We start from the raw sequence: 25771 nt of genomic DNA on the forward strand, positions 1-25771 counted from the left end.
GGAAAAATACCGTAATTTTCATTGTTTCGATCTCTGAAATTCAGCTGTCTTGAAAAAAAAATTGAATAAGGAAATTAATTAATAAACGCACAAATGAGAGAGACAGAGAGAGGGAGAGGAGCAATTAAATAAATGTGCTTGTCTGTTTCCAACATTTTTCATTTCTCGAATTAATCGTAAGATATAATCAGTTTTTATTTATGCGATTAATAATTTAATCACAAGGCAGAGTATTAATTTAGTCATGTGTGTGATTATTTTCGTTATTTATTAACCACGGTATATTACTGATTATTTAATAACCACAATTACTAGTCACTCGATTGCTTAGTAAACATACTCGATATCCATTAAATTGATTACATATTTAGCCAATTCTGTATTGTATTAATTTGTAAAATAAAGATTAATTATAATTTGGATTTTTAAACTAAAAGGGCGTTCCAAAGTTTAAGAAAAGAGTGCTTTTATTTTTCCCATAGATTACGAATGTAGCTTCCCAGATAGCACATATGTATTGATTTCAAGCACGTTTTATAAACATTGTTTATATATATAGTTTTATAATTGTAAAGAACCAATAAAAAACGTTATACTAGAAACGTTTCTGAAACGTTTTTTTCATAATTTATGATATTTAATTTTTATGTATTTTATTTAAAATTTTAGGATACGCAACAAAATTATTTTTCATTAAAAAGATATTTAAATTTAAAACTTTAAACGTTTTTTTTTCTTAAAATCACTTTTTGACCTACTTGACGCGATTTCTGAAAAAAACTACTGGACCGATCGCTTTCAATTTTTAACAGTATATTTAAAAATGTATTGTTTACCGTTCGATCATAGTTTTTTTTAAATTTTTAAACCATTTTTATTTTATTGCTTAAAAACAAATGACATTTTCCACAATCATAATTGTCAATTTTTTGGATAACCACTATTTTCTTAAAAATTATTATTTAAAAAAAAGCAATGATCAAATGATACCAATATCATTTAAGATTAAAGTGACATTAAAATAATTTGTTTCATATATCTAGAATAGAAATATTACGCGAATCGTGAAAAACAAACTTGTAAAATAGATCTTTTTTCAACATTTTATGTCATATCTTTGTGATAAATAAACACTTTTAACTTATTTTTCTAAATATATTGTATGAAATGTAAACTTTTATTTATATTATATTATTTGTTCAATGTAAGTTATTTACAGCACAATTGCACGCTAAAGTCAACTCTGTGTTTTGACCCGTCACTGTACCATCCTCCCTTAAGAAAGATTTCTATAATAGTTTCTTGAACGTATTTTTGCTAGAAAAGAAACGTTTCATTTAACCGTTTTTTGCGTGAACATTTTAACTCACGAGAAACGTTTTTAGAACTTACAAAACGGTTATAAAACGTTTTTGAAGCGTGCATGTGTCACCCGAGTTATAATTAATGATTGATCTCATTAACGATTACCCCGTGATAATTAACTTGATAATCAATTATTGTCCAACGTTGGTACAATACAATGCCGAATGATATCACGTCTAAGCCGAAATACTTTGTCTCGTAGGCGCTCACTTCTGCGCTGGTCGCAGGACAACACGCTTTCGCAAAGCGAGCGCGCGGGAACGCGCGCAGAAATCGTCTCCATTAACCATTCCGGCCGAGCGTTCAACCGTAAAGCACGCGGAGGGAACATTCGTCTTTCTATTAATTTCTGCGCGGCGCGAAATTACGCGCGTCGGCCGACCCTAAGCCATATTAATATCGTAGATTACGAAGGAAATTAAGACAGCGATGGGTCGCAGATACCGCGGCGGGACTCGGCGTTGTTCCTTTGTTACTTACGGCGAGAAAGGGTTGAGTCGGCGAGAGAACCGTTGAATCGTGCCGCTCTGTATCTCTCGCACGGGTGAGAACGACGGCCCGTAACATGGGCTGCATTAAAAAACTCAGCGGGGCTCTAATAGTGTCGTCGCAAGTCTCGAATATTAAGATAAAATAGAAAATGCTTGTTTTTCTTTATCCGAAGAAACTTCCTGCTTTCAGAAAATTATTATACGGAATTAAATTTTTCGCGTAATCTTTGGGAAAAGTCCTTTGGAATACACGAAGTCTTTGCGATTTATTAAATACCTCGACGGTCGTAGAGACGATCGTAGTTTCGAAAAGCCACATCTCGTTCGTTAACGACGCCAGTTTGTATGCTGGATTTAAATTACGTCGTCGCTTTTGGAAGATCCGAAGGTGACGCGAACAATCATTATTATCCCGTGCTGTACTTTGTTCGAACGACTGTTCCCATTTATGGCGCCATCGAGCTCGCGGCAGTGCGTATTGATACGATGGAGCGCCGATAAGAACATCGATGCGGTTAAGCATTATGCCGATCAGCCAGTTCTATCTCGCGTACGTCGAGGCAACGTCTTCTTCTTCTTCTTCTTCGCCCGAGAATCGATTACCGTCACCCCCGTAACGGCAGAAAAACTTTCAAGACGCGGCGGAATCACATCAAAGATTATTTCCGCCAATAAAACGGAAGTCGAGTCTCGGTCGGGGAGGTGCTCCGCGAATCGCTCTGCGCGGCATAACAAGACGGGGACGAGGTTGACGGTCGGGAAGGGGGGAGGGGGGTTAAAGGCGGTTACTGTCTAAAGGGTGGCTCCTAGCGAGAAGAAGACCGGCAAGCCTGGCAATAAATCTACGGTCGCCCGGAGCGAGTACTTATCGGTTCGCCAGGATCGCCGGCGACGTCACGAGCCCGCGCGAAGTCCCCGGCGGGCAGGCTCTCGTCTTCTTCAAATTGACGTTCGCAGTTCGAAGCGAGATCGAGATCTGACGTAACGAGCAGCTATGGCGACGTTCTGTCGGATATTTGCGTGGGCAAACGTATCAGTACGCGAAATCGAGCAAGGGTGAAATGGAGTTTCGGATAAGTTGGCTCATCTCCGAACGTCATTGTCGATAATGAGGCATTAGTCACGTGTGATTAAAATCTTTGCTGACTAATGACACGGAATACAGTGACAGAGACAACTTTATTATTTCTTTAATACACGGAAAGAATAATGTTGATGAAATAATTTGAAAATCTGAAAATAATTAAGAATAAATAAATTATTATTATTATTATTATTATTATTATTATAGAACAAGCTCTCTAAGAACAAACGAGATAAATAAGATACAATAAAGATAAAAATAACATAAAGTGAAGCGGACATGTAAAGAAAAATTTGCTGAAATATAGATCTGAAAATAATTATGTCGAACTATTTAAAAAAATTGTATCGGATGTTTAAAAATGTATAGGATGTGCATTTCTTAAAATATTAAGAAAATTATTAAAAAATGACAGATTATAATTATTTTATATTGCATTTTAAAGTAGAGAAAAAATTTGACGGCGTTAGATAAAAAATTATTTTAATATAAAGACACGTGCTCTAACGAAAGTATAATTAATAATGAAATAATGAAATAAAAAAAATATTACATTTTTTTATTTAAGTACTTTAAACATTCAAGATAAAAATGTAAAGTTTCATTGCAAAGCAAAGATCAGTTGTGTAAAATTATTTATTTACAAAATAACTAAATGAATACAATAAAACTTTATATAAATCAAGTATTTGCACAAAAAATTAAAATTTTTCTTATTGTTGTAAAAAATAATTTAATTTTTAATTACAATTATAGTAAATAAACTATAGAAATACTTATGTTATTAAACAACTATAATCTTATTCAATTTTCATATGTCTATAGTTTATTTAAAGTGTTAATATTTAACACATTTCCAAATTTTATTTACTTTGCAGAGACCGAAATATCTTTAATTATGCAGAAATTGCGTTACGTAAATTTTAATAATTAGAAAATCTGTAGTAGTGAGATATTCTGTATATCAATATTATTATAAATTTAATACGGATTCTGTGAAATTTTTATTCACATTAAGTCCGTCACTATTTTTTAAATATCGAAACTAACTATCACTGTCTTGTACATTCACGCAGGTGCGTGTGGCAGCTACAATAGGCTGACATCAGAGAAGGTCGAGGTCCGGAGAGCAGCACAAGAGTACGTCGGGCCGGTGAGTCGGATTAAATATGACTTACGGGTAGTAACTTAAGTTCTCCTGGCGTTATACGTGGCGCCTCATGTAACGTAGCCAAACTTCAGGCAGGGCGAGGCCCTTGGTGCGTGTAGTCGGATCAGCGGGCAAAGTTACCATATCGCGCGCGTCCGTGTAGTCGTGACCGGCGGGCATTGTCAAGGTTTCGTTCAGGTAAGTTTGCCGGCCCCGTGATTTCACTCCCGGCATAATTCGCCCGGATTATCGTCGAGAGAGAACTTAAAGGAAGGTCTACGGGAATACTTATCGGGATATCGATTGATAGCGCCAATATTACTCGTATATTATCAGATCAAGTCTCGTTATTATTTTTAAGCTGTGGGTAATAGTTGAATAGAGAGGTTCTTAGATCTCGTGACACGTTTCTTGAAATATCGCGATGTCGATCGCGCTCGTTAATTATTAATTCTGTCAATTACTGCCACAAGTACTCTCGCTTCGTTGAATTATGTTTAATGTCCGGTTGTCGGATGATGGCCGAGCGTGCTATGAATTTTGCAACAATTTGGTATGGTGTTGTCAACGATCTTCGTTCCGCATCAAACGCAAGGGAACACTGAACGAAATGTATACAGCGAAGTGTACGGGACATTTAAAAAGCGTTGATTCAATTTTACGCTCAAAAGCGAGGCTCGCTGCCCTCGATCCATAGCCGAGCGCTGTGGATGACAGGGACACCGGTGGTGGTGTTGACGTTCCTATAATTCGACTGGAAAATATCAGAACAAGTTGCGTAATCCCGCGAGAAATATTCGATCGTCTCAATCTTGGATGCATCACTCTCAAATTTTTGTTTAATTTTAACGTAATCGCGAATCGATCGTCCTCCAATGTTATTCCTTTTTAATTTTTTCAATCTTTATAAAATTAATTTAAATATGAATACACTAAAATAAATACACATTACTGTAATCGAACGAAAAAAATAGCTTGAAATAGAGCAACAGATTTAATTTTTGGTGACGTGAAATTCTGGCAAACGTAAGTTTAAAATTTTTGAAAAAAAAAAGTAACATGTTTTCGAGAATATTTAGAACTGAATTTCAAGTCCTTGCGTTTGACTATACTCCGTGTACGTTCAATAGCTAAGCAGCAAATATTTGAAACATTGGTACGAATATTTGTATCGAGACGTTCTCTGGAAAACACTTTCTTAGAATCTTCAGCAGGCAAGAAACTGAATCTATGGCGGGCTTAATCAACAAATTGGTCCCCCAAGGATCCTCGGTTTTCCGGCGCAATGCCGCGAACACGCATAATTCAAAGTTGCACGGACCGCAGTCTAATTATTCAATCTTGTCGAGAGAGAGTTAGCTCGCAGAAGCCCGCCTGAAAACTTGGAATTCCGTTGGTACACGCGAGACCGCGTTTCGCGTGCGGGAGCGAGGGAGGGCTGTCTTAGACGAGGATATTGACGCATCGTTAATTTTGCCCTATTTATTTGGGAGCAAACGCTGACGGATTATGACGTTGCGCAGCTTGTCGGCCAAGTTTTACCTCGTTCAGAATTTCAAGCCTAAACAAGCTGATAGCTTCCTTATCCTTTAGCCTCTACCTTCGGCTGACAGCCTTATCTTCCATAGGGCAGCTTGTTTGACTTCCGGCGATGTCTCCTCCTGACCGGACGCACTTGATAACTCGAACACCGCGAGTCTATCTCGGAGAGGAGCGGCGATAGAGAGAGAACACGATAGAGTAAGCAAGCGAGAGGTCGAAAGACAGGCTTGCCGCTAGGCTTAGTCAACCTAATCCTTTCCGTGGGTTGACTTTGCATTAAGTAAAGTTCATCGACTTGCCCGGAAGCCGAGCTGTTCTCCGAGATCTGCAGGCCATCTCGCGTGTTCTTTCGATAAAAAGTTTGTTTTTCTTTCTTTTAAAGCCTTGGAATAATTTCTATGACGTGTAAACGAGCTATATATATTCCGAACGTTGCAACTTTTGTTAGCTCGAGTAGAAAGATAATCTAAAGTTTGAAAACCAGACGGCGCGTTCTTTACGGCCTGATGTCCGAGTCCATCGAACATTAAGAACGAGAGAAAGAAGGAGGTTAATCCATGGGAGCGAGGTAACGGCCATATTTCTCAATAAACAATAAATCAGCGGGGTCGCCTAGGTATAACGCCCCCTCTTATGGATCTACCTTCTCTTTCATTCTTGACTCCGTCGTCGTTTCTCCGAAATAAACCCTCTCTCGCTCCATCGCTCATTCTCTTATTCCCTCTCGTTCGCTTATACGTATCTCTCCCTTTCTCTTTCGCCTCCCCTCTCTCTCTTTCTCTCTATCGTTCAGCGAGTCTCCAGGCCCCATTAATCTATGGTTATCTACGGCCCGCGTGGATAAGTGCGTCGGAATGAGCCATTTCACCCTTGGGAGTTCGAATCCATCCTCCACCCTCGTAAGGGAAGGCCATCGAGAGACTGGCCCTTGGGCATCCTCTTTTGCCCACGCGATGAGCTGTGCAAAACTCGCTCCTTAACGAGATCGTAACGACGACGGATGCCCGCGCTGGGCAAAAATGCAGGAATCGAGAGAGAGAGAGAGAGAGAAAGTCGTTCCACGTAAGACGTTACATCCGGCGTCGCGAATTCTCGAGAAAAACATTTTTTTTTATGAGAGAGATCGATGTAATTATTAAAGAAAAAAAAAACACCTGTAAAATTGGTAAACGTCGGTCGCGGGATAAACCGTCGAAATTGCGTGAGGATACAAAACCTACGTGAAGACGCAGCGCTGAAATTGCCTCCTTTTCTTCCCACGTCGCGTGAATAAATTTCGAAACTTCGAAGTAGTATCAAAACGGCGTAAAAAGGCACGAGAAACGGCCAAGTGCTCGCGATAAAACTGCGAGAACGCGTAAGATGGTGCGCGAACGATCTCGTTCCCTCGTCTCTCGGCTTTCAGGCAGCATCCGGTCGTAGCGCCCGCGCGCCACTTCGTCTCCTCCTTCGGTGAATAATGCTCGTAGGTTATCTTTTCACCTTCGAGTCCCGTAAGTAAGGCGGAAAGCAACCCCCTGTCTCTCCGCCGTTCTTCCCGGAGCCCGACCTAACGAACTAAAGAACAAGTTTACTTTGCATGCGTCCCGGCGGCTCGCCAAACCCTCCCCCTGTCGTCGGCAGCGCGGACGACGACGGTGGGCCGCGCCCTTATCGCCGGAAAAGTTAAGTGGAAGAAAATGCGTCGACTAAGAATGCGGGAGGGATGGTGCGCGGCTCGAAATGGCGGGCGAAGTTGAAATTGATGCACTGGACGGGTGCTAGAATGTATATAGGTAAAGCGTACGTTCGCTGAAAGCTATTCGCGCAGGAGAAAGAGGGAAGCAGGGAAGGAAAGAACTATCGTGAAAGCTCGTTCCTCGGAAAGTTTCTCTTCGGCCGTTCCCGATGGAACAAGATCGATTGTAGCGATGCGTGCGTCGGGCAACTCCGCACTCGAGCGATGCGCGTTATTAGCGCAAGTTTATACATATTATAAAGCAGTCGTACGTGGCAACTCTGGCCGTTCGAATTTCTGATTAATGAGATTAATAATGAGCGAATGGAAATTGTAATGGCTGATTTGAAAGTCGATCAGCTGCAGATGACTCGACTCGCCCGATCCTCGCGTAATTGGGGAGCGCGTAATTGGGGAGGAGTTTTGCTGTGCGCGTCGTCTAATCTCATCGCGGGGAAACTACACGTAGTTCAGCGAAATGCCGTCGGACGTGACAAGTGATATTATAACGCGCCGCGTCTATCCCCGTGCCAGTGGATACAGGGTGTCTACGGCAGACTTTGCGTAACTCAGAAACCAAATGCGTCAGAAGTGGCGGGGAGGGCGATGACGCGCCTTGGCTCGACTACGATCTGCCAAAAGCAGTCTCGCGAACGTCGCTGTTCGCGAGAGGATCTTGCACGGTCATGAAGGATTCTTTTAATTATATCGACGTTAGGAAAACGTCTTTGTTGATACTCGCGCAAAGCTAAAAATTTTTCATGATTTCTATGTTGCAGTTTCATAAAAGATATTAGAGACGAATCACGGAGAAAGAGATTAGCTGCAGTTAGCAGCAAAAATCTGCGCGGTAGCTAAATCTCAGCTACACGAAAAAACACGGAATTTTACTGTAGTATCTAAGAATTTAGTTGGATACAGATCAGAAAATAATTTCATGTTTTATGAATTATCAAAATATAATAATTATATAAGTTCGAGCGTGATGTTATTGCAGCAAAAAGTTTTGACATTTTTGAAACTAGCTTAACGTCAAATATAAATTTTTTAATGATTCGAGGAATTATTTTCAGATCCGTGTTTCAGCAAAATTCTTCTTCCCGTGTATGTACAACTGAAATTTAGCTACTACATATTTTACTATAGATTCTTGTTGTAACTATATGATAAAAATGATTTTGTTGGAGTATCTGAACATTGAGCTAGTGTCTAAATTCTTTGGAGTCAAATTTTGCCGGATTTTCACTCTTTTAGAGTGAAATTCTACTTTAAAAGAGTGAGATTTTACTCCAAAGAATTTAGAGAGTACAGAATCTGAAAATAATTTTGTTAGACCATCAAAATAATTATAACAGAGAATTATTCAAGCATGACGGACAATGCTGCTACAAAATTTTGACATTCTATCAATCAGTTTGAGAGTCCGAGATAATTATTTTGATGACCTAACAAATTTATTTTTAAACTTTTAGATACTTTAGCAAAACCCTTCTTTTCACGTAATCTTTTTTTTTGAGTGGTTACGTTGAAACATTCGGAAGGCGAAAAGATCGGGAACTAGTCTAGGGGATGTGAGAAAAACGGCGGCGTGCGCGTCTGATCGCGGCGAGAATAAATTCTTGCCATTGCCGATAAACATCGGCGCATTGTTTCGGTGCAGCGCGACGATCGTGACGAAGCACTGGGCGGGCAGATTATAAATCGCGAAGGCCGCGCGCGCGGGCGGCAGGGGTCGGTTGCCGTTCGATAAATTGGGATTTTATTATCGCTAATAACCATCCAAAATTATTATGCGTTGATATTTATGCGGAGGCTAGCCGTCCCTGCCCCCGCACGTCCGCTCGCATACACACCAGCGACACGCACCAGCGAGCGCAAACCGCGCCCTTCCGCGCGGGGGTTTGGGGAAGCGATTTTGGTGATCGCATTTTGGCTATTATTTACGCGTCGCGTGCATACGGTTTTCGCCTCTACGGGGCTTACGAATGTTTATCGGCAAAAATTAACGGGCAATTTGTTCGGGCGCATTGTCGACGGTAATTATTATTTTATCGACGGTCACGCGCGCACGACCGATCTCTTGTACACCCTTATTATTTATTGGCCGACGTTCCGTTTTGCGAACGCACTGAACGCTATTATCGAAAGAGCTCCAGCGGCGTTATGCAGTTTTGTGCATTAAAACCGACCGCGATATCGTCGACGCGTTTAATTTCACGTCATGCATTATGGCGTGTCAGATACGCTCGCGGAATAAGAAATTCAGATTGCATTAACGATAACGCGATGCCAAATTAGTAGTTACGCAGATTTGTCAATCTTTCATCGCGATGAAAATGTATGCTGAGAAAAATAAAGTTGTTGACTTCACTGTGCACTTCGCAATGCTTTCAGTTGGCAGTGATTTCTTTAATTCAAGTATTTATGTGCTTAAATTAAGCATATGTGAATAATATATATTTAATTTAAAGATGTCTTGAAAGCTCTATAATGCCAATTAAAAGTTAAATTTTTAAAACTTCACGCTCCTTAGTTTCATTCTTTTTCTTCTAATAATGACAAACAATTTTTAATGTTGATTCGAATTTTGGTTCTGAAGAGATGCAAAGGAGAAAACTTTGGCTTGTGATAGTTTATGCAGCAAAAATGTCCCTATTAGACAAATAATTTTTAAACGAATAAGGATTTAAACAAACTTTTGAAGAAATGTTTACTAGAATTTTATTAGTACATGTAAAAAATATTCCATTTAAATCGTAATAATGTTTTTTCATAAAATTTGCAAGTACGTACTACGAAACGCGATTTTACATAAGAATCAAGAGCAAACAAAGAATTAAATAACTTTTAAACAAGTGAGAGAATTGTGCTTAAATTTTACACGAATACTCAAACGCAGTAATAGAATAATCTGTAAAATTTAAAAATTTTCAGTATTACTTTGAGATGTGATACATGTATCTTTGAATACAGATATTTAAATTAGACGTATAATATTTTATTCATGTACGTTTAATTTAAACACACAAATACTTGAATTAAAGGCATCACTACGAATTAAAAAAAAAACATTTAGTTAAGTTAATAATTTTCTTTTCTCAGTAGGTATATCGTTTTAATTTGACAAGCGATAGAATGAATGGAAGGAACAGAGATAAGGAATTTTTTTTGGTTTTGCGTGTACCGTCGAGAACGTTCACTGCCACGAGGGAGTAAAGCGCACCCCCGCATTTCTCACCGCCGAATCGGCATAAAGAGGGGAAGCGCGGATCAATTTACGACGCTTATTACAATCGATTCGCCTCACATCGACGATTCGTTCGCCTTATCGTACAAATCGCGCAATTTCTCGCGAGGGATCGGCAACCGTCGCGTGACGGTTGCGCGAAGAAGTATCGTCGCGATCATCCGCATTCGTCGTGACCGGCGCGGCGTTTTAGCGAGCTGAGCTGAGCTGAGCCGAGTCGCGCCGCGCTTTTTCGTAATTGGCTCGCTTTATGCCGAGCCATGCGCGCAACAAAAAATGTACGCGTATATTGTTTTCACGGCACGGCGCGGTGGTTGCGCACAAACACGCGGCGGATTATCGAATGCGGGACGATCGTGAGCGCGGGCACGCGTGTCGTTGCCGCGATTACATTGGCTGCATCGCGACCCGAAACTCCCGATCCTGGAAAGGACCATTTTTCGCCACATCCACGCGGCATGACTCGTGCTAATAAATAAGCACCTGTCTGTCGCCCGCGCGGAGCGATCTGCGTTTTATTTCGCGAAACGTAAACCCGGATTCAGAGCGCCATCCGCGGAGATATCCGCGCGAGTGCATTTTGAATTTCGCTTGTTCGAAATATTTGCGATGAGGAAAGTCGCAAAATACGGGCAGACCGTTTTGTTTTTTGGATAATATTTATTAAACAAAAGCTATAAATAAAACTTCAAAAACAAATGCAAATCGGAAAGTGTTTTCTATCGGTCGATTCTATAACAGTTTTTATAATACTATTTCGCATTTTGTAATAATTAATGTTTCCGCAACCTAATAAAAAGAAGTGGAAATTGGGCTGCAAAACTAGCACTCTAGGCAATAATAAAGGAATTCCGACACGGATTCGTAGAGAAGGAATTAACTGTAAAATAAATTGATAGAGTAAGTAGTAAAATATACTTTTACGTATTAAACAACAAAGTTTATAAACTTAAAAGGCTAGAATTAAACCCCCACCTTTCACACAATTTTTAGCACCTCATTAGTAGACTTGCTTTTTTTTTACTTAAAGAATTAAAGAAAATATGAAAAAATTCATTCAAACATCAGCATTGTAGTTGAAGATTTCGTACAATAAAAAAAAAAAAAAAAAAAATTATGATTGAAGTAAATATGTTATTAGTATTATTCAAATAAATTATTTACTTCATACAAGTTAATGTTACTTCGTTAAAGTAATATTTTCTACAAAAGTAATATTTACTTGTGTGATATAAATAATTTACTTGAATAGTAATAATGACATTTTTACTTGAATTACAAAAAATTTTTTCTCACTGTAGTTATTGTCTAGTCTTACGTAGAAGCTACAAACATGTAAAATTATTCAATATTATCGATAATATACTTACTATTGTTTCATTTATGTAATTTGCAAGAGAAGTTTTGCAAGTTTTTCAAGAATCTGTTTTTAGCAAATTCTATATAGAAAAGAAGTATAAATGTATAAATTATCGGTTTTTATTTTCTTAATTTTCTGAGCTCATATTTTTATCAATATCGATACCGCTTTAATACAGTGCAATGTTTAGTTCGCCAAAAATATGAGGGTGGTAAATAGATCAGTATTGGCGACTTTCCTCTATATATTTACTTAAAAATTTTGTCTGCGAATATCTTGCGTCTGTCACGCAAAATTCAGAATGTAATCGTTAACATGACACATTTCAGTGCAATGATAATTGGATTTCTTTAAATTCATGCGTACAGCTGCACAATTAAGCCGGTAGTATGGAAGTGTTTATGATCGCATTTCAAGCATAATTATAGTAAATTTAGATACGGCTGGCCAGCCCGCAGGGCGAATCGTGTTAGTTTCTATAACGATATTTGCTGCGCTGCGGCAATTTTGGTATCGTTTTATCGGCAATGTAATATACAATTCCTACATGTATATATATTTTATAGAGAGTGAAATAGAGGAGTACGAAAGAGGGAAGGAGAGAGAGAGAGAGAGAGGAGAAAGGGAGAAATTGAGAAAGAGAGATATGGTACACGAGTGTACATTCGTGTATTACACACGCGCATACACACACATGCGCGCGTCCCACATCGGCTAATCTCGTATTTGCGCGATTAATTCTACGCGTTTAACGGAATCCCGTGTCTCGCTAATTACTCTGTCGCGAGCATTTTGCGCGCGCACTGACGATGCTGTTTTCGCGTTAATTATGGAATCCCGCTGGCTAATGGGTCGTGCGAATAAAAGTGAGGTATAAATTTAGTTCTTGGCGGAAGCTAACAGCAGAATCGTTTTGAGCAGAACGAGATCACATCCATCCGCGCGTTTCGCGCAAATAATCTCTCGCGAGCCTCGCCATTCGTTTCGTATATTTTACAGCGCTCGCCCGAATCGTCTCGATTATTTTGATCGTAACAAATTGCACACCGGAAGCCACGCTGCAATAAATCGTCGCGTCATGCGTAAGAGTGACGCGGATCATCCGCGCGCGCCGCGTACGACGAGTTTAAAGCCCGGTTTAAGCCGTATGGGGCTTAGGTGCGTCTATTTTCTAGCAAGGTCCCTAAACCGGAGATTAAAGCCATCGCTCTGCGCGAGGGCGCTCCAAAAATCCAGGGATTACGTCTAGGCAGCTACGGCGACGGCGGATATGAATTAATTTCGACGTTAAGAGCCATCGCGTCTCTCATTTATAACAACGGCCCCTTTTTGCGCGTATCCCCGTCGCTCTCGCGAATCCACGGCCGCTGTACCGCTTTATCATAAAATAATTTATTACTATTACTGTTTAAGAATGCTGGAAAAATTCCGAGAAGTATACATGAAATCGCGCGCGCGTACAGTTCTCAGGCAAAATGTAATTCTGTCCGAGGTGCGCGATGCAATAACGCGCCGCTTTTGCGAGCGATCTAAATCTTAAACAAGATTTTTTTTTTTTTAGTGACATGTATATCTTTATCGGGGGTACGAACGAGAGAAAGATTCTTGAAATTAATGACGAAACGCGGTCGGATTTGCGAAACGTCACGGTTTCGCTCCCGGAAAGTGTCCGCGCTCGCAGCAGCGCGGTGTGCATTTCGGTGCAGCCGGCACAGGGGTTGTTCGGCGTGTCGGCGGTGCTCTTGGCGCTGACAATACCGCAATGCACAGGTTGGCCTAATAAAACTATGATCGCCGGATAAAACAGTGCAGTGCACGCTGGTAATTAGCGGTATACATAAATCATTGGCAGCGCGCCGCGTAAATGCATACGCACACGTGTACACACGCGCCCGTACGCGTGTGTACGCCTATTACAAACCCTTCCCCCTACCCCTCCCCTCCCACCCCCTCGAACGCGATGCCGCCTCCGGCAAATTTCCTCCCTCCGTCTCCGCCGCCGTCGGCCACAGTTCACCGAGTAAACGAATACACGTGTAACGGCCAACGCAAACGTTGTGACACTCGCCTCTTCTCCTCGCTCGCACAGGAGCGATCTTTGATTTCATCCACGGCTATTTGCGCGAGAGACTGGAAACGAGAGAAACTCCGTGGGTAGGATCGATATCGAGATACCGCAGGACAATGTAGCACAATACTTACACAATATTAACGTCGAAAGTATTTCTTTCAGTTATCATTGCGTCTGTATTGTTGGCTTTCGTTTTCACAACCTCCGATTAAGAATGTTTCGGCTATACAATACAAGCTAAAGATTATTGAAATTTTTAAACCGAAGGCTTCTCTAGTTTTATTCTTTCTTGCTTTTCCTAATCAACAACAAAAATTTTTGGTTGCGAATGCCTGAATTTTAGTCCTGAAACTAATTGCAAAGAAGAAAAGTTTGAATTTTGCAGCGAAAATTATTATATTATACTTTGCTGCAGTTTTAAATAAGTAACTTTTAAACAAGTAAGTGGATCTGAATAAATTTTTGCACGAACATTTATTAGAGTTCTACACTGAGAGAAATGTTTGGCAAAATCAACCAAAGTTTGATTGAATAGTGATCAAATAAATTTTATAGTTAAAATTACTAAATACATAGTTGTTTTGACCAAACAATTTGTAGCCTTAACCAAATAATTATTTTCGTACGACGAATTACACAAAGTTTTTTTAAGTGTAACTAAGTTTTTAGTACTAATAACTGCACAATTCATTTGATTACTATCTAACAAAATTGATTAATATTTCTCTCAGTGTACTGATCGTTAAAGTACGGTTTTGCTAAAGTGTCTGAAAATTTAGCTGGATACAAATCTGAAAATAATTTTGTTTGGCTATCAAAATAATTACCATTGGACTCTCCAACTGAGAGAGTCCAACATTTTTTGCAGTCTTGCTCATCGTGCTCGAACATCTTTTACAATTATCCTGATGATCCAATAACATTATTTTCAGATCTGTAGTCAGTTAAATATTTAGACACTTTAACAAAATCGTTCTTTCGGCTGAATAGTGATCAAATGAATTTTGTAGTTACAGGTACCAAAAACCTTTACATTTAACAAAACTTTTTGTAATTTGTTGTATGAAAATAATTATTCGGTTAAGGCTACAAATTATTTGGTCAAAGCAACTATATATTTAGTAATTATAACTATAAAATTCATTTGATCACTATTCTATCGAACGGTTTCTCTCAATGTAAAAATTTTGGTTTAATTGATAATGATACTTTTCCATCAAATTTAAATAATACTGCTAAAATATTCCATCAAATTTTTATATTTTCGGTAATGTTTCGAGACGTAACACGTACATCCTTAATTTAATCGACTGGTTAAGTATCAATCGTTATTTTCGGTTATTGTTATTTTCGGTTATTGCTGGTCAATTCTACTTAACGACAAACGCCGATTGGTCAGTGGAAAAATCAGCCAATTAAATTAACCGAGGTTATTTGTGAAACTACAACAGAATTCCAAATTTTTCATCGCCGCGCTCGTTTCGAAAACGATACCGAATCTTCCACGCGCGAGGTACGAGATCACGCGTAGCCGCACGCACAGGCGGTCGCCACTCGGCTCGTTAATCACTCTCTCTACTGCAGCAATGCCTTTACTCGTCTCTGTGTCGCTCGTCGCACCTGAGAATTGGCTCGTCGCCGCTTCGTTCGAGTAATTCGATTCCGCCCTCCGTCTCCCCCGCCGCGTCGGTGCGCATTTCATTTATAATCGCGGCTGTACGCCTATTACCGCTCGCGTCCGGCCGTGTGTCGTTTTGAAGTGCACACGAATATGCTCGCGCTGTCGATGACGGTTCGCTTTCCGTCCCTTTCTGTCTCTCTCTCTCTCTCTCTCTCGTGGCTCTCCGGTACGCGCGTTTGTCGGGGACTGTTATCGGACGCGGGGACCCATCGGCGAGGGGGGAACGACCGATGCCAGGGGCGGTCAGGGGTGTCAGGGGGGCGGGGGGGACAGGAAGTGGCAGGTCTATCGCCATCGGAGCCGGGAATGCGAGTCTAGGTTATCCGGTGACAAAGCAGGTTCGACTCGCGCGCAACGAGGCCCTCTCGGCACGTCGGATTATCACCACTGAAAATGGTGCAACCGAAACCCCACTGTTCGGATGCAGCCGCGCTTGAACGCGATACGTGCGCGCGGCGCGACGCAACCAAAACCGGAAGCGAATTCCTTGTCGCGCCGCCCCGGGAATTTATTGTCGATCTCGCGGCGTGAACGATTACGGTTTTGTATCCCGGTCGCGATCCGCCTTTGTCGTTTATCGTTAGAATTTAACCCCTCTGCAATTTGTTCTTCCTTTTGTAACGTAGCACGGAGACGCGTCACTGTAACGTGAACGACATATACCCGATGGATTTCCAAGTAAAATATCAATCCGCGAATAAGAAGCGACGTTCCGATGACACACGCAATGCGAGCAAAATAGACGGTGGGGATACAACAATGTAGACGATGTTTCTATTGGTAGACCGGTCATACATTTTTCTCTAAACATTTTTATCTATCGCGAAATTCCGAAAACGATCCTCTCACTAGAGCGAGGATGCCGCGTCGATTGGTTCACCGCGATCGCTATGCTCGGGCGCGGGGCGGCTCTTTATCGAGGATCCCGGCAGGTCGAAACCGCAGGTCGAAAATCATCAACACACCGGTGGCGCGGCACGCGCCCCAGCAAAACGAGACAATTCGCGTGGTTCTTGCTCGCGCCTCCGATGCGCGAAACGGCCGGCGAAACGGAGGGAGGTAAGGCGAGCCATCCCCCGGGGGGTTGTAGCTAAATTGGCGGCAGTATATTACCGGTCGGACCGGCGCATTTAATTTGAATATAATCGCGGAAGGAGATCTCTCAGGAGCTCGGGGGCACTCCGTGCGCGCGGGACTGCGTGACGGTGACCGGAAGTGCTCCCGGGACACCGGAAACAAAATGGCCGCTTTCTCTCTCTCCTCAACCCGCTCTCGGCCACACACTACCACCACCATCACCATCACCACCGCCTTGGCGCCGTCACCTCTCGCCCTATCGTGCACACGACGCCCACCTATACCGCTTACTTTATCCGACCGCGAGAGCGCGTCCGCCCTCTTTCTCACCCCTCGTCTTCACCCTCGAGAATCGTAGGGCGAAATTAACTTTGCATTGTCCTTATTCCGAGGATCTCGCGCGGGTTAGCTCTCGGATAATGGCAGGGCCGTGCTCAGATACAAGTTCGGCAAGACGAGTAATAACTGTGGTACAGCGATAGCGTATTATCCATCGTGAGTACGACATAATCCGCGGGATTTTAAATACCCGCGAATCTCTCGAGCGTCAGTAAGTAGATATTTTTTTTTAGCTATTACTCGTATTATTAGACGCTACACGAAAAGAACGATTTTACTGAAGTACTGAAGGAAATTTTAGCTGGATATAGATTTGAATGAAAATAATTTTGTTGGACCATCAAAATAATTACGGAGAACGTTTAAGTATAATGAGCACTGCTACTAAGTTTTAACACTCTAGCAATTAGTTCGAGCGTCCTACGTAATTATTTTGATAACCCAACAAAATTGTTTCCAGATTTGAATCCAGCTAAATCATATTACATGCTTTAGCAAAATCATTTTTTTCGTGTACAATATAATGATAAATTCTGCACTCAGGGAATGTTTACAGATTTATTACGATTTATTAGAAATTGAATTCTTTTTTGATAAAAATTTCTAGTCATTTTTTTACAATTTTTATTTTAATTATTTAAATATCTTGTAATTATGTATTTAGCAGCTTTAAATTAAAATTTTATTAAAAAACAGAGGCCGCTTAAAATTAATTAAAAAATACAGCTTTATCTATTTTTCATCCTAAAATGTAGCTTAGAAGTATTTTATCAATTTATATCGCTATTTACTTAAAAACTATACGGAAAGAATGATTTTACCAAAGTACCTAAAAATTTGAATATAGATCTGAATGAAAATAATTTTGTTGGACCATCAAAATAATTACGGAGGACGTTTAAGTATAATGAGCACTGCCACAAAGTTTTAACACTCTAGCAATTAGTTTGAGCGTCCTATGCAATTATTTTAATGACCCAACAAAATTATTTCTAGACTTGTATTCAGCTAAATCTTTAGATACTGCAGCAACATCATTTTTTTGTGTATGATATAACGATAAATTCTGCGGCACGTAGGGAATGTTTCATAGGTTTACTATGATCAATTTGAAATGAAATTCTTTTTTAATAAAAATTTCTAGTCGTCATTTTTTGCCATTTTTATTTCAATCGTTATGACATTTTATAATTATGTATTGAGTTTTAAGTCGAAATTCTATTAAAACAAAGGCCGTATAGAATTAATTAAAAAATGTGATCTCATTCACTTTTTATCCTGAAAGTAGCTTAGAAGCATCAATTTCGTTTGTATCGCTAATTACTCGAAAGCTAAAGGTGCACCAACATTTGTTTTAGGAGCAAGTTGAATTGAAATGAAACCAAAGAATATATTAAAGAATAATGCTTGCTATCTTGTACGTAGTTTATGATTTGCAGTACGTTTTATTATTAAATATCCTGGATATTTGGGGTACACAGTAATGATGCACACACGGTCGGGCGTGGTTTTGTGACGTTTATAACACGGGTTTGTGTCGGAAAGTCGATAAATGGTGTCAATGTCGTAAGTTACGTGTAACTGCTCGCTCGCAGGTAAGGGAGTTTAGTGATTTAGGAGTAATTGCGATGCCGGGCGATGATTCGCGTGGGAATGCAACAGGGCACCGTGTTCGATAAGCTCCGCGGAACAATAACAATTAAACCGGCTAACTCGTAATGCCAAAATACAATATAAGCACGAACAATGCTGCGCCTGCCGGTGCGGCGCGGGCGCGGCGGGGGAGGACGAGCGAGCAGTCGTCCGACAATGCCCGTCGTGCTTTCGTTAGACAAAGGCGAGACTCACGAAGCTTCTCCTCGGGCAGAGATCGTAAGTCGAGGAAGAGCTTAAGCCGGTCGCGTCTTACTACCGCCGCCGCGGTCGTTTCTAGAGAGCGCGAGGAGAGAGATCGTAGAATTTAATTAAAATCAACCCGACCGCTCTCTTGAAACTTTACGTTTCAGAAAATGTTGCCGAGGCCAACGACTCATCGTGATTTACGAGCGCATTCGCTTTTTCATTATACAATAATTATCAATGCGTGATTATTGATACAATTATTTGACAAGCTAATAACGTGACGTCTATGTGCGTGTGCGTGCGTGCATGTATGTGCGTGCGTGCGTGTGTGTGTGTGTGTGTGTGTGTGTGTGTGTGTGTGTGTGTATCTCTGCCGCGTTGGTTATTAATTAATTATTGCAATGCATTAACTGTATTATGTTGATGACAATCGCGCTGCCAAAGCCGATTTTCGCCGCCCAAAAGTTTTACCGCAAAATATGGGCAAATTACCGGCTTATTTTCATCCGTGCATGCTGGCGCGACGTACGGATGTAATTTCTTCATCCGATTTGCGTATTTCGCTCAACTCATCCGGCATCTCGCGCACAAGTGACACTTTAAATTAATCGCAAAACGGCGAGCGAGCGGCCGCCGAGCGAGCGGCCGCCGATGAATTGGCGGTCGAAACGCAGAGCCGCGATAAATCTCGAAACTGCAGTGCGCGCGACGCGACGCACAAAGTGCGTCATCGGCTTTAAACAGCGTGCACGCGCTGGCAGGAGATATCCCGCCACGCCGGTGGGACGATGGTATAAATTTGATATTTTTTATCTACGCGTTTTCGATCGCCGTGAGATATTAGCCGAGAATCACGCTGGGAAAACAGGCGGAAGAGTTCGCCCCGTTAATGCCGCCGTTTGTACGCGATGGGCTTTTATAATTTCATTAAGCGCGCGTTTCGATTCGAAAACGATTCTCCTATTATTGCTCGAGAAAACACCGTTTGCTACTGATATCGTCGCGGGCTGAAGAGCGTGATTACATTAGCAAGAATAACTCTGTGTCGCGCCGTAGAAAAATATTTGAGAACCGTTCGGTAACCTTAAGTTTACCGGCTCGCGGGCTATATCTTGCGAATTTACGTCGAATGCTACGTAACAATTTTTAATTTTCTCCCTCGCTTGATCTTCTTAAGCTGTAGTTTTACGCGAGTACAAGCACCGACAGTTATCCGAGTGCCATTTACCTTCTGTTTTCTTTTTCTTTATTTAATAAATAAATAATCGAAACGATCGCCCGTAAGACGGCGGTATCGCGAAAATTAGCATACAAATTGAAATTTTCACATAATTATCACAGAATTATCGTACAAGTTTATCGCGGTGGGCCGTTAACGGGAGGGGGTGGGACTCTACGTACGCTACGTTGTATGTACGCTAAGTTGGCGGATTAAATTTTCATACTCGAACTCGCGTCTATTATCGCGAACGATTCGTCCAATCCAAGGGCCTTCATTATCGTCGCGTTTGCACGTCCGCTCGTCAATGAGTAATCCGCACTTCCGTATCGCGATACAAGCTCGAGAGGCCGACGAAGGAGAGAGAGAAAGAAACCGGACGGTCTCGCCCTCGTCGAGTTCTCGGAGCACGGGGGAGAAGGGGGGGGGGGTGGGTTTCCACCTCGGGAGCGTATGATTAAACAACTCAGGTGTTTTATGCTCGGCTCGCGGTGATCGCGTGACCCTACGGCCACATCCGTTTCCGCCTTTGCGTACGGTCAACCTCTTCGACCCCTGACCAATGGTTCGCCTTAAGGGTGCGCGTTACCATCGACCGCGAAAGAAAGTATACTTTCCGCCGACGTATCTTTAAGCCGTAATCGGCTTCTCGCTCGATAGTCACGCGTCGACGACGAGCTCACCGCGACGAGAGCTGTTAAATTTTACTTGGCGACGACTCTACCACTCCCCGACGACAATTTCGCTTCCGCGTTCGGTAAGGACGTCCGTTTCGGGATGGAGACCTCGCGAGGCAGTGGCTTTCAACTTGCGTAAAAGACTATTGTTTCCGACACAATTGTGATAATCATTACTGTTTGCGGAAAAAGCAATTTTGCAATCAAAATTTGGTTAGATACAGATTAGAAGATAATTTTTTATGTTGAACCGTCAAGATAATCACGTGGCCAACCACGATAATGTTGATTTGACATTTAAGCAGTTTTGATATTCTGGCAACCGAATTAAACATTTTATAACAATTTTTTTAAACGGTTCAACGTAATTATTTTTGGATATGTATTTTAGTGAAATTGTTTTTTTCCGTGCTTTATAAAGTTTTCAATCTTTTTTTGTACTCCCGGTTACGTAATCTATTAATGGCTTATTAATGGTTACGTTGAAGCACGAAAATGATACACGAAACTTGCGCGCTCGTTCCAGCGCTCCGACATGTGCTTTCGATGTTTCGGTCTCGTGGCCCGAATCAATTCAGACTAGACAGCCGTAGGGCGCAAGAAAGGTCGGGCAAATGTCAGGGAGTGACATTAAATGCCGAAATGCCATCGACCCCGTGAAGTGGCATAAAGAAGCGATCCCGTTTCCTATCCCTCTCACAACCCGATGTAACTTAGTTAATATCGACGCGGCATTTGATCGATTTCCAAAATTCTTAAATACTACGTAGAGACAGTATGGCAAATTTGTATAAAATCTATAATATTAAGAAAGATAACACAGCTACACATACAAAAAAACAAGTGTCATGTCCGAGAGAGATCCAAATCGTAAGGGCAAAATTAATTTAATTTAACTAGGATAATGAAATAACTATTAAGAGAGAGATACATGTATATTTAAAAACGAGAAAGGGAACGCAATTATAATTGTTTAAATGGAGTTTAATCATTTTGGCGTTGGAGGCCAGCTGCCGTCATTAAATTAAATAATTGCATTTTATGTCCTTTAAAAAAAAAATATAAAGGCCGAAAGTTCATGCGTTTTATCCCTGTTGGTTATACGAGCGGCTTTTTATGAATTTAATTTGAATAAATAAAATATTAATATGTCGACATTTAAAAAGAGTAACCTGGCTCTCTCTCCTCTTCCTCCCTCCTCTCCCAAAGTTAATCAACACATACGTAAAACAGACGCTTTTGGTAACTAGCCGAGCCAAAGGGTTGTTAGCACCGAATGGTTCAACTGTTTTGGACAACCAAAGACACGGGGATATAATTAATTCGGCCATTCGGCTTTATCGCCGCGCTATTATGCTCGGACGTATCTCTCGTCGTGAATATTCGGTTTGTTCTCTCTCCCTTCGTATCCGTGAGTTTTCCGAGAAATTAGTCGACATGATTTGCATCTGACGTGCACCTCGAGGCACCCACACGTCGCTCGCATAGTTCGCACAACTCTGACTTTCGTAGCTTCTCTCCCTTCCCTTACCTCTCCTCGCAAATGTCTCCGAATGCCTCCGCATCCACGTCGGATGCTCGCGCGTCAATTCGCGCGTCAATTATGCTCGTCAAGAGAGGAAACGTCGAGCGGATTCTTCTCGCTCTGATCCTCGCATTGATCCTCCGCGAAAGTCACCAGTTAGGGGAGCGAACCAACGTTTATACCGACCGCAAAGTAGTGTGGTGGTAATGAAAACATCTGTCTAATTTTAACAAATAACTCTCGTTCGCAGACGAGATATTAGATATTCGTGTATTTATTTTGCAAAGTTATCCAAAGCATTCACTTGCGGACTGTTCGAACATATGAACTCTATGCTCTCTAAATATGAATCAGTAGAATTTTATTGATTTGCAGTGCTGTATTTATGATTGTGATCATCAGCGATTATTCACTATTTTTCAGTGATTTTGATTAAGAAGAGAGTGACCGAATCGGTGTACTGTCACTGAAAGACAGTGCACGTATCACTGATTCATATAATTACAAGTACACTGGAAAAAGTGTCTCGTTGCATCATTTAGAAATCTGGTTCAACTAATTTAGATTCAACCAATATGTCTATTTAAAAACGGACGAGTTAGAAATCTTGTAGGAATTACCAGATTCCAGTAAAATTTATCAAACGTTCTGATTATAATAACCAAAATTCTGTTATAATAACTAGAAATTCTGCTTGGTTCCAGCAGAAACACTCATTCATACACTGAAGAAAAAAGTCTGGTTACAACTACCAAATGTATAGTGAAATAGTATCCATTAAATATTTGTTCAACATAAAAATAATTTTGTTTTTCTAAATGTTTAGTAGTATTATCAAATGGTATAAGTTACTGAATGTTTAGAAAAGTAAAATTATTTTTGGTTACATTGACCAAATATTTAATCGACACTACTTCATTATAGGATCACTGCACCTGTCGCTGAACAATCACCAGTGAACGACTATTTCAGAAAAATATAAATACATAAATAAGACTTTAAAATAATAAATTGCGAATTAATTGTACTTTTTATGATCTAATTTTCATAAAGATTTTATTAAAGTAACATTTTTTATTTAAAAATATAATTATATTAAAATTTCACTTATATGTTCATTGACTAGTTCAATTTTTTATTTGTTTATTTACTGATGCAGTGACCCTACATTTGACAGTTATTACCAGTCTCTTTTTAAATGTACAAGTTTTGTTAATATAACCGGATTATATTTTTCACAGTGTATATTAGTGAAATCAGATTATTCACTGTCTTTTAGTGAATAATACACTGATTTAGAAAGTAATAGGATCCTAGTTATGGAAATATTTTAAGGAAAGAATTTGGAAAGCGCGACAGGAGAAATGTTGCTCATTGTCTTGCGCGAGGACAGGAGCGGAGACGGAGGAGGCTGTCCTCTTTGCAAAAGCGTGACGTGCGGGCTCTCGAGCCTTCGCGCACCGATTATCTCCATTCGGCAGATCCGCCGAGGCGTCTCGGGCTCGAGTCCCGGCTTTCGAACGAGCCTCGGCTTAACTCGGTTGTTGTGAATAAGTAAGCGAAGTGTTGCGAAGTGCTGCAGAAGTTAGGCAAACCCCCGGGCGCGCGCGGCTGGGGTGGCTCGAATTAAATTGTTATACGGATGAGCTGCCACGAGGAATACTCGAGCAAGCGACTTTGCCGTCGCCGCCGACGTCGGCGCCGCCGGGTGTGAATGTTTAATTACCGGCTTTCATTATTGTTAATAAAATAATAGCGCCGTGCCGGAGGCCCTCCCCCCTTCTCCCCTCCCCTCTGCCCTCACACGCGAGACCGCGTACTTCGGCGGCGAACGTGAATCGGAACTTGTTTCATCGGCGCGTTTCCTGAAATTTCGCAGATTATCGAGTACAATTAATGTACGATTTTACAACGTTAATACCGTTTTTACAACGTTAATACCGTTTTATCTCTTCTCTGAAATCAAAGATTCTTCTCGCGAGGAAGAGAATTCAAGTCGCGTTTGTTACTCGCGTTTTCACGTACCTGTGATTGCACTGTTGACAAGCGAAGCACTCCAAGTGATAAACGTTGGTCCTCGCGCGCATCACCATCTCGAAAGCTGGGATAACTTTGCTGCACGCTGCGCAGTGACCGGTATTTCCGAAGAGTCTGTCAAATCCAAAAAGAAAAAGTATTCTATTATTGTCATTATACGTATTATTAGGAAAAAGTGGTATTGTGGAGCGTGTAGATATTATGACCACTCATGTCTAAGTGATTAAGCAAATTTTAGTAATTACTTTTTTGTTTGTCATTGTTTAGTAGCTTGCTGTTGTGTAGGGGCACTAATATGCCAATAGACAATAGCTACCATTTGTTATAAAGCATTTGTAATATGGCTGCCATCGGGATTCTTAATCAAAATAATTCTTTTGATAAATTGATAGTTACTTGTAGGATTATGTTCAGAAATATTAAGTTATTATTTTATTCTTGTTGTTTAATATTAAATAAGGATAAAATGATATCTTTAATGTTCCTGCGAGATATCATTTTATCCTTGTTTGATATTAAACAACAACGATAAAATTATATCTTTGATGTTTTTAAACGTAGAAAAATTCTAAACTATAGGAAATTAAAAATTTATAATTTTGTAATAAAATACTGCATCTTATTTAAAGAAAACCAATTTTTACATAGACATTTATGATCGTTTGTATTACTATTTCTGTTTTTCTTCGATCCATTTTACTGTATCGCCAAATTTTTAAAAATAATATTCAATGCAATAAATATTTCAATTTTGAGTTTAAAATCTATCAAACAATACTTTAATGTATGTAATCGTTAGGTTTCAATATAAAATAATAATTATTACCAAAGTTATTGCATAAAATGTAAATGGATGGCCATAAAATCGTCTCCTCTGCTATACATTAAGTAATTATCTCGTATTTTTTACGTTTCATTGATTCATCGAATTAAGATTTCGCGATATCTTTATATGATTACCGCGCAATTAAATGTCACCGTAAAATACCGTCGGAACTTGAGAGGGAAAAGTCTGACTTTCGTCATAACGCAGGAAAAGTCGCTCGTTACGATGACGAGAGCGAGCGGAAAGTTTCGCCCCCCTGTGCGCGACGGAAACCAATAAGCTCACGGGCATCGCGAATATGCCGTCTTCAAATATTGGGCCATTAATAAAGGCCACAATGTTTCGACGGTGCGTGTTTCTCGTGCGGACGCGCCACCTGCGCGCATTCCCTCGGGACTCCGTAATCTCAACACAGTTTATTTGCTCTCGCTCGTGTTTATATGGGACGTGGGTGTATTCAATAAGGGAAATTCATCTGTAAAATTCGATTTGTTGCCGCCGCTTGCCTCGATTCCCTCTCC

At 40.6% G+C, this 25771-nt stretch overlaps 1 protein-coding gene and 1 long non-coding RNA gene across 8 annotated transcripts in view; one reads left to right on the plus strand and one right to left on the minus strand.

Annotated features, from left to right (window-relative positions):
* Positions 1-25771, plus strand: part of LOC105195275 — a 287417-nt gene that overhangs the window by 50818 nt on the left and 210828 nt on the right. For all 4 annotated transcript variants that reach the window (XR_005574777.1, XR_003268252.2, XR_005574778.1 and 1 more), the window contains exon 7: positions 4017-4093. This is a non-coding gene — a long non-coding RNA (uncharacterized LOC105195275). The remainder of the gene's footprint in view (positions 1-4016; positions 4094-25771) is intronic.
* LOC105195274 (LIM domain only protein 3) overlaps positions 1-25771 on the minus strand; it is a 102115-nt gene that overhangs the window by 19256 nt on the left and 57088 nt on the right. For all 4 annotated transcript variants that reach the window (XR_005574776.1, XR_005574775.1, XM_011160642.3 and 1 more), the window contains exon 4: positions 24413-24538. Coding sequence is in view for 2 of the 4 variants with exons in the window: in XM_011160642.3 (XP_011158944.1) it covers positions 24413-24538 (126 nt within the window). In the remaining 2 variants the exon portion in view is untranslated. The remainder of the gene's footprint in view (positions 1-24412; positions 24539-25771) is intronic.

Source organism: Solenopsis invicta, chromosome 5 (assembly GCF_016802725.1).
Source record: "Solenopsis invicta isolate M01_SB chromosome 5, UNIL_Sinv_3.0, whole genome shotgun sequence".
Lineage (NCBI taxonomy): Eukaryota > Metazoa > Arthropoda > Insecta > Hymenoptera > Formicidae > Solenopsis > Solenopsis invicta.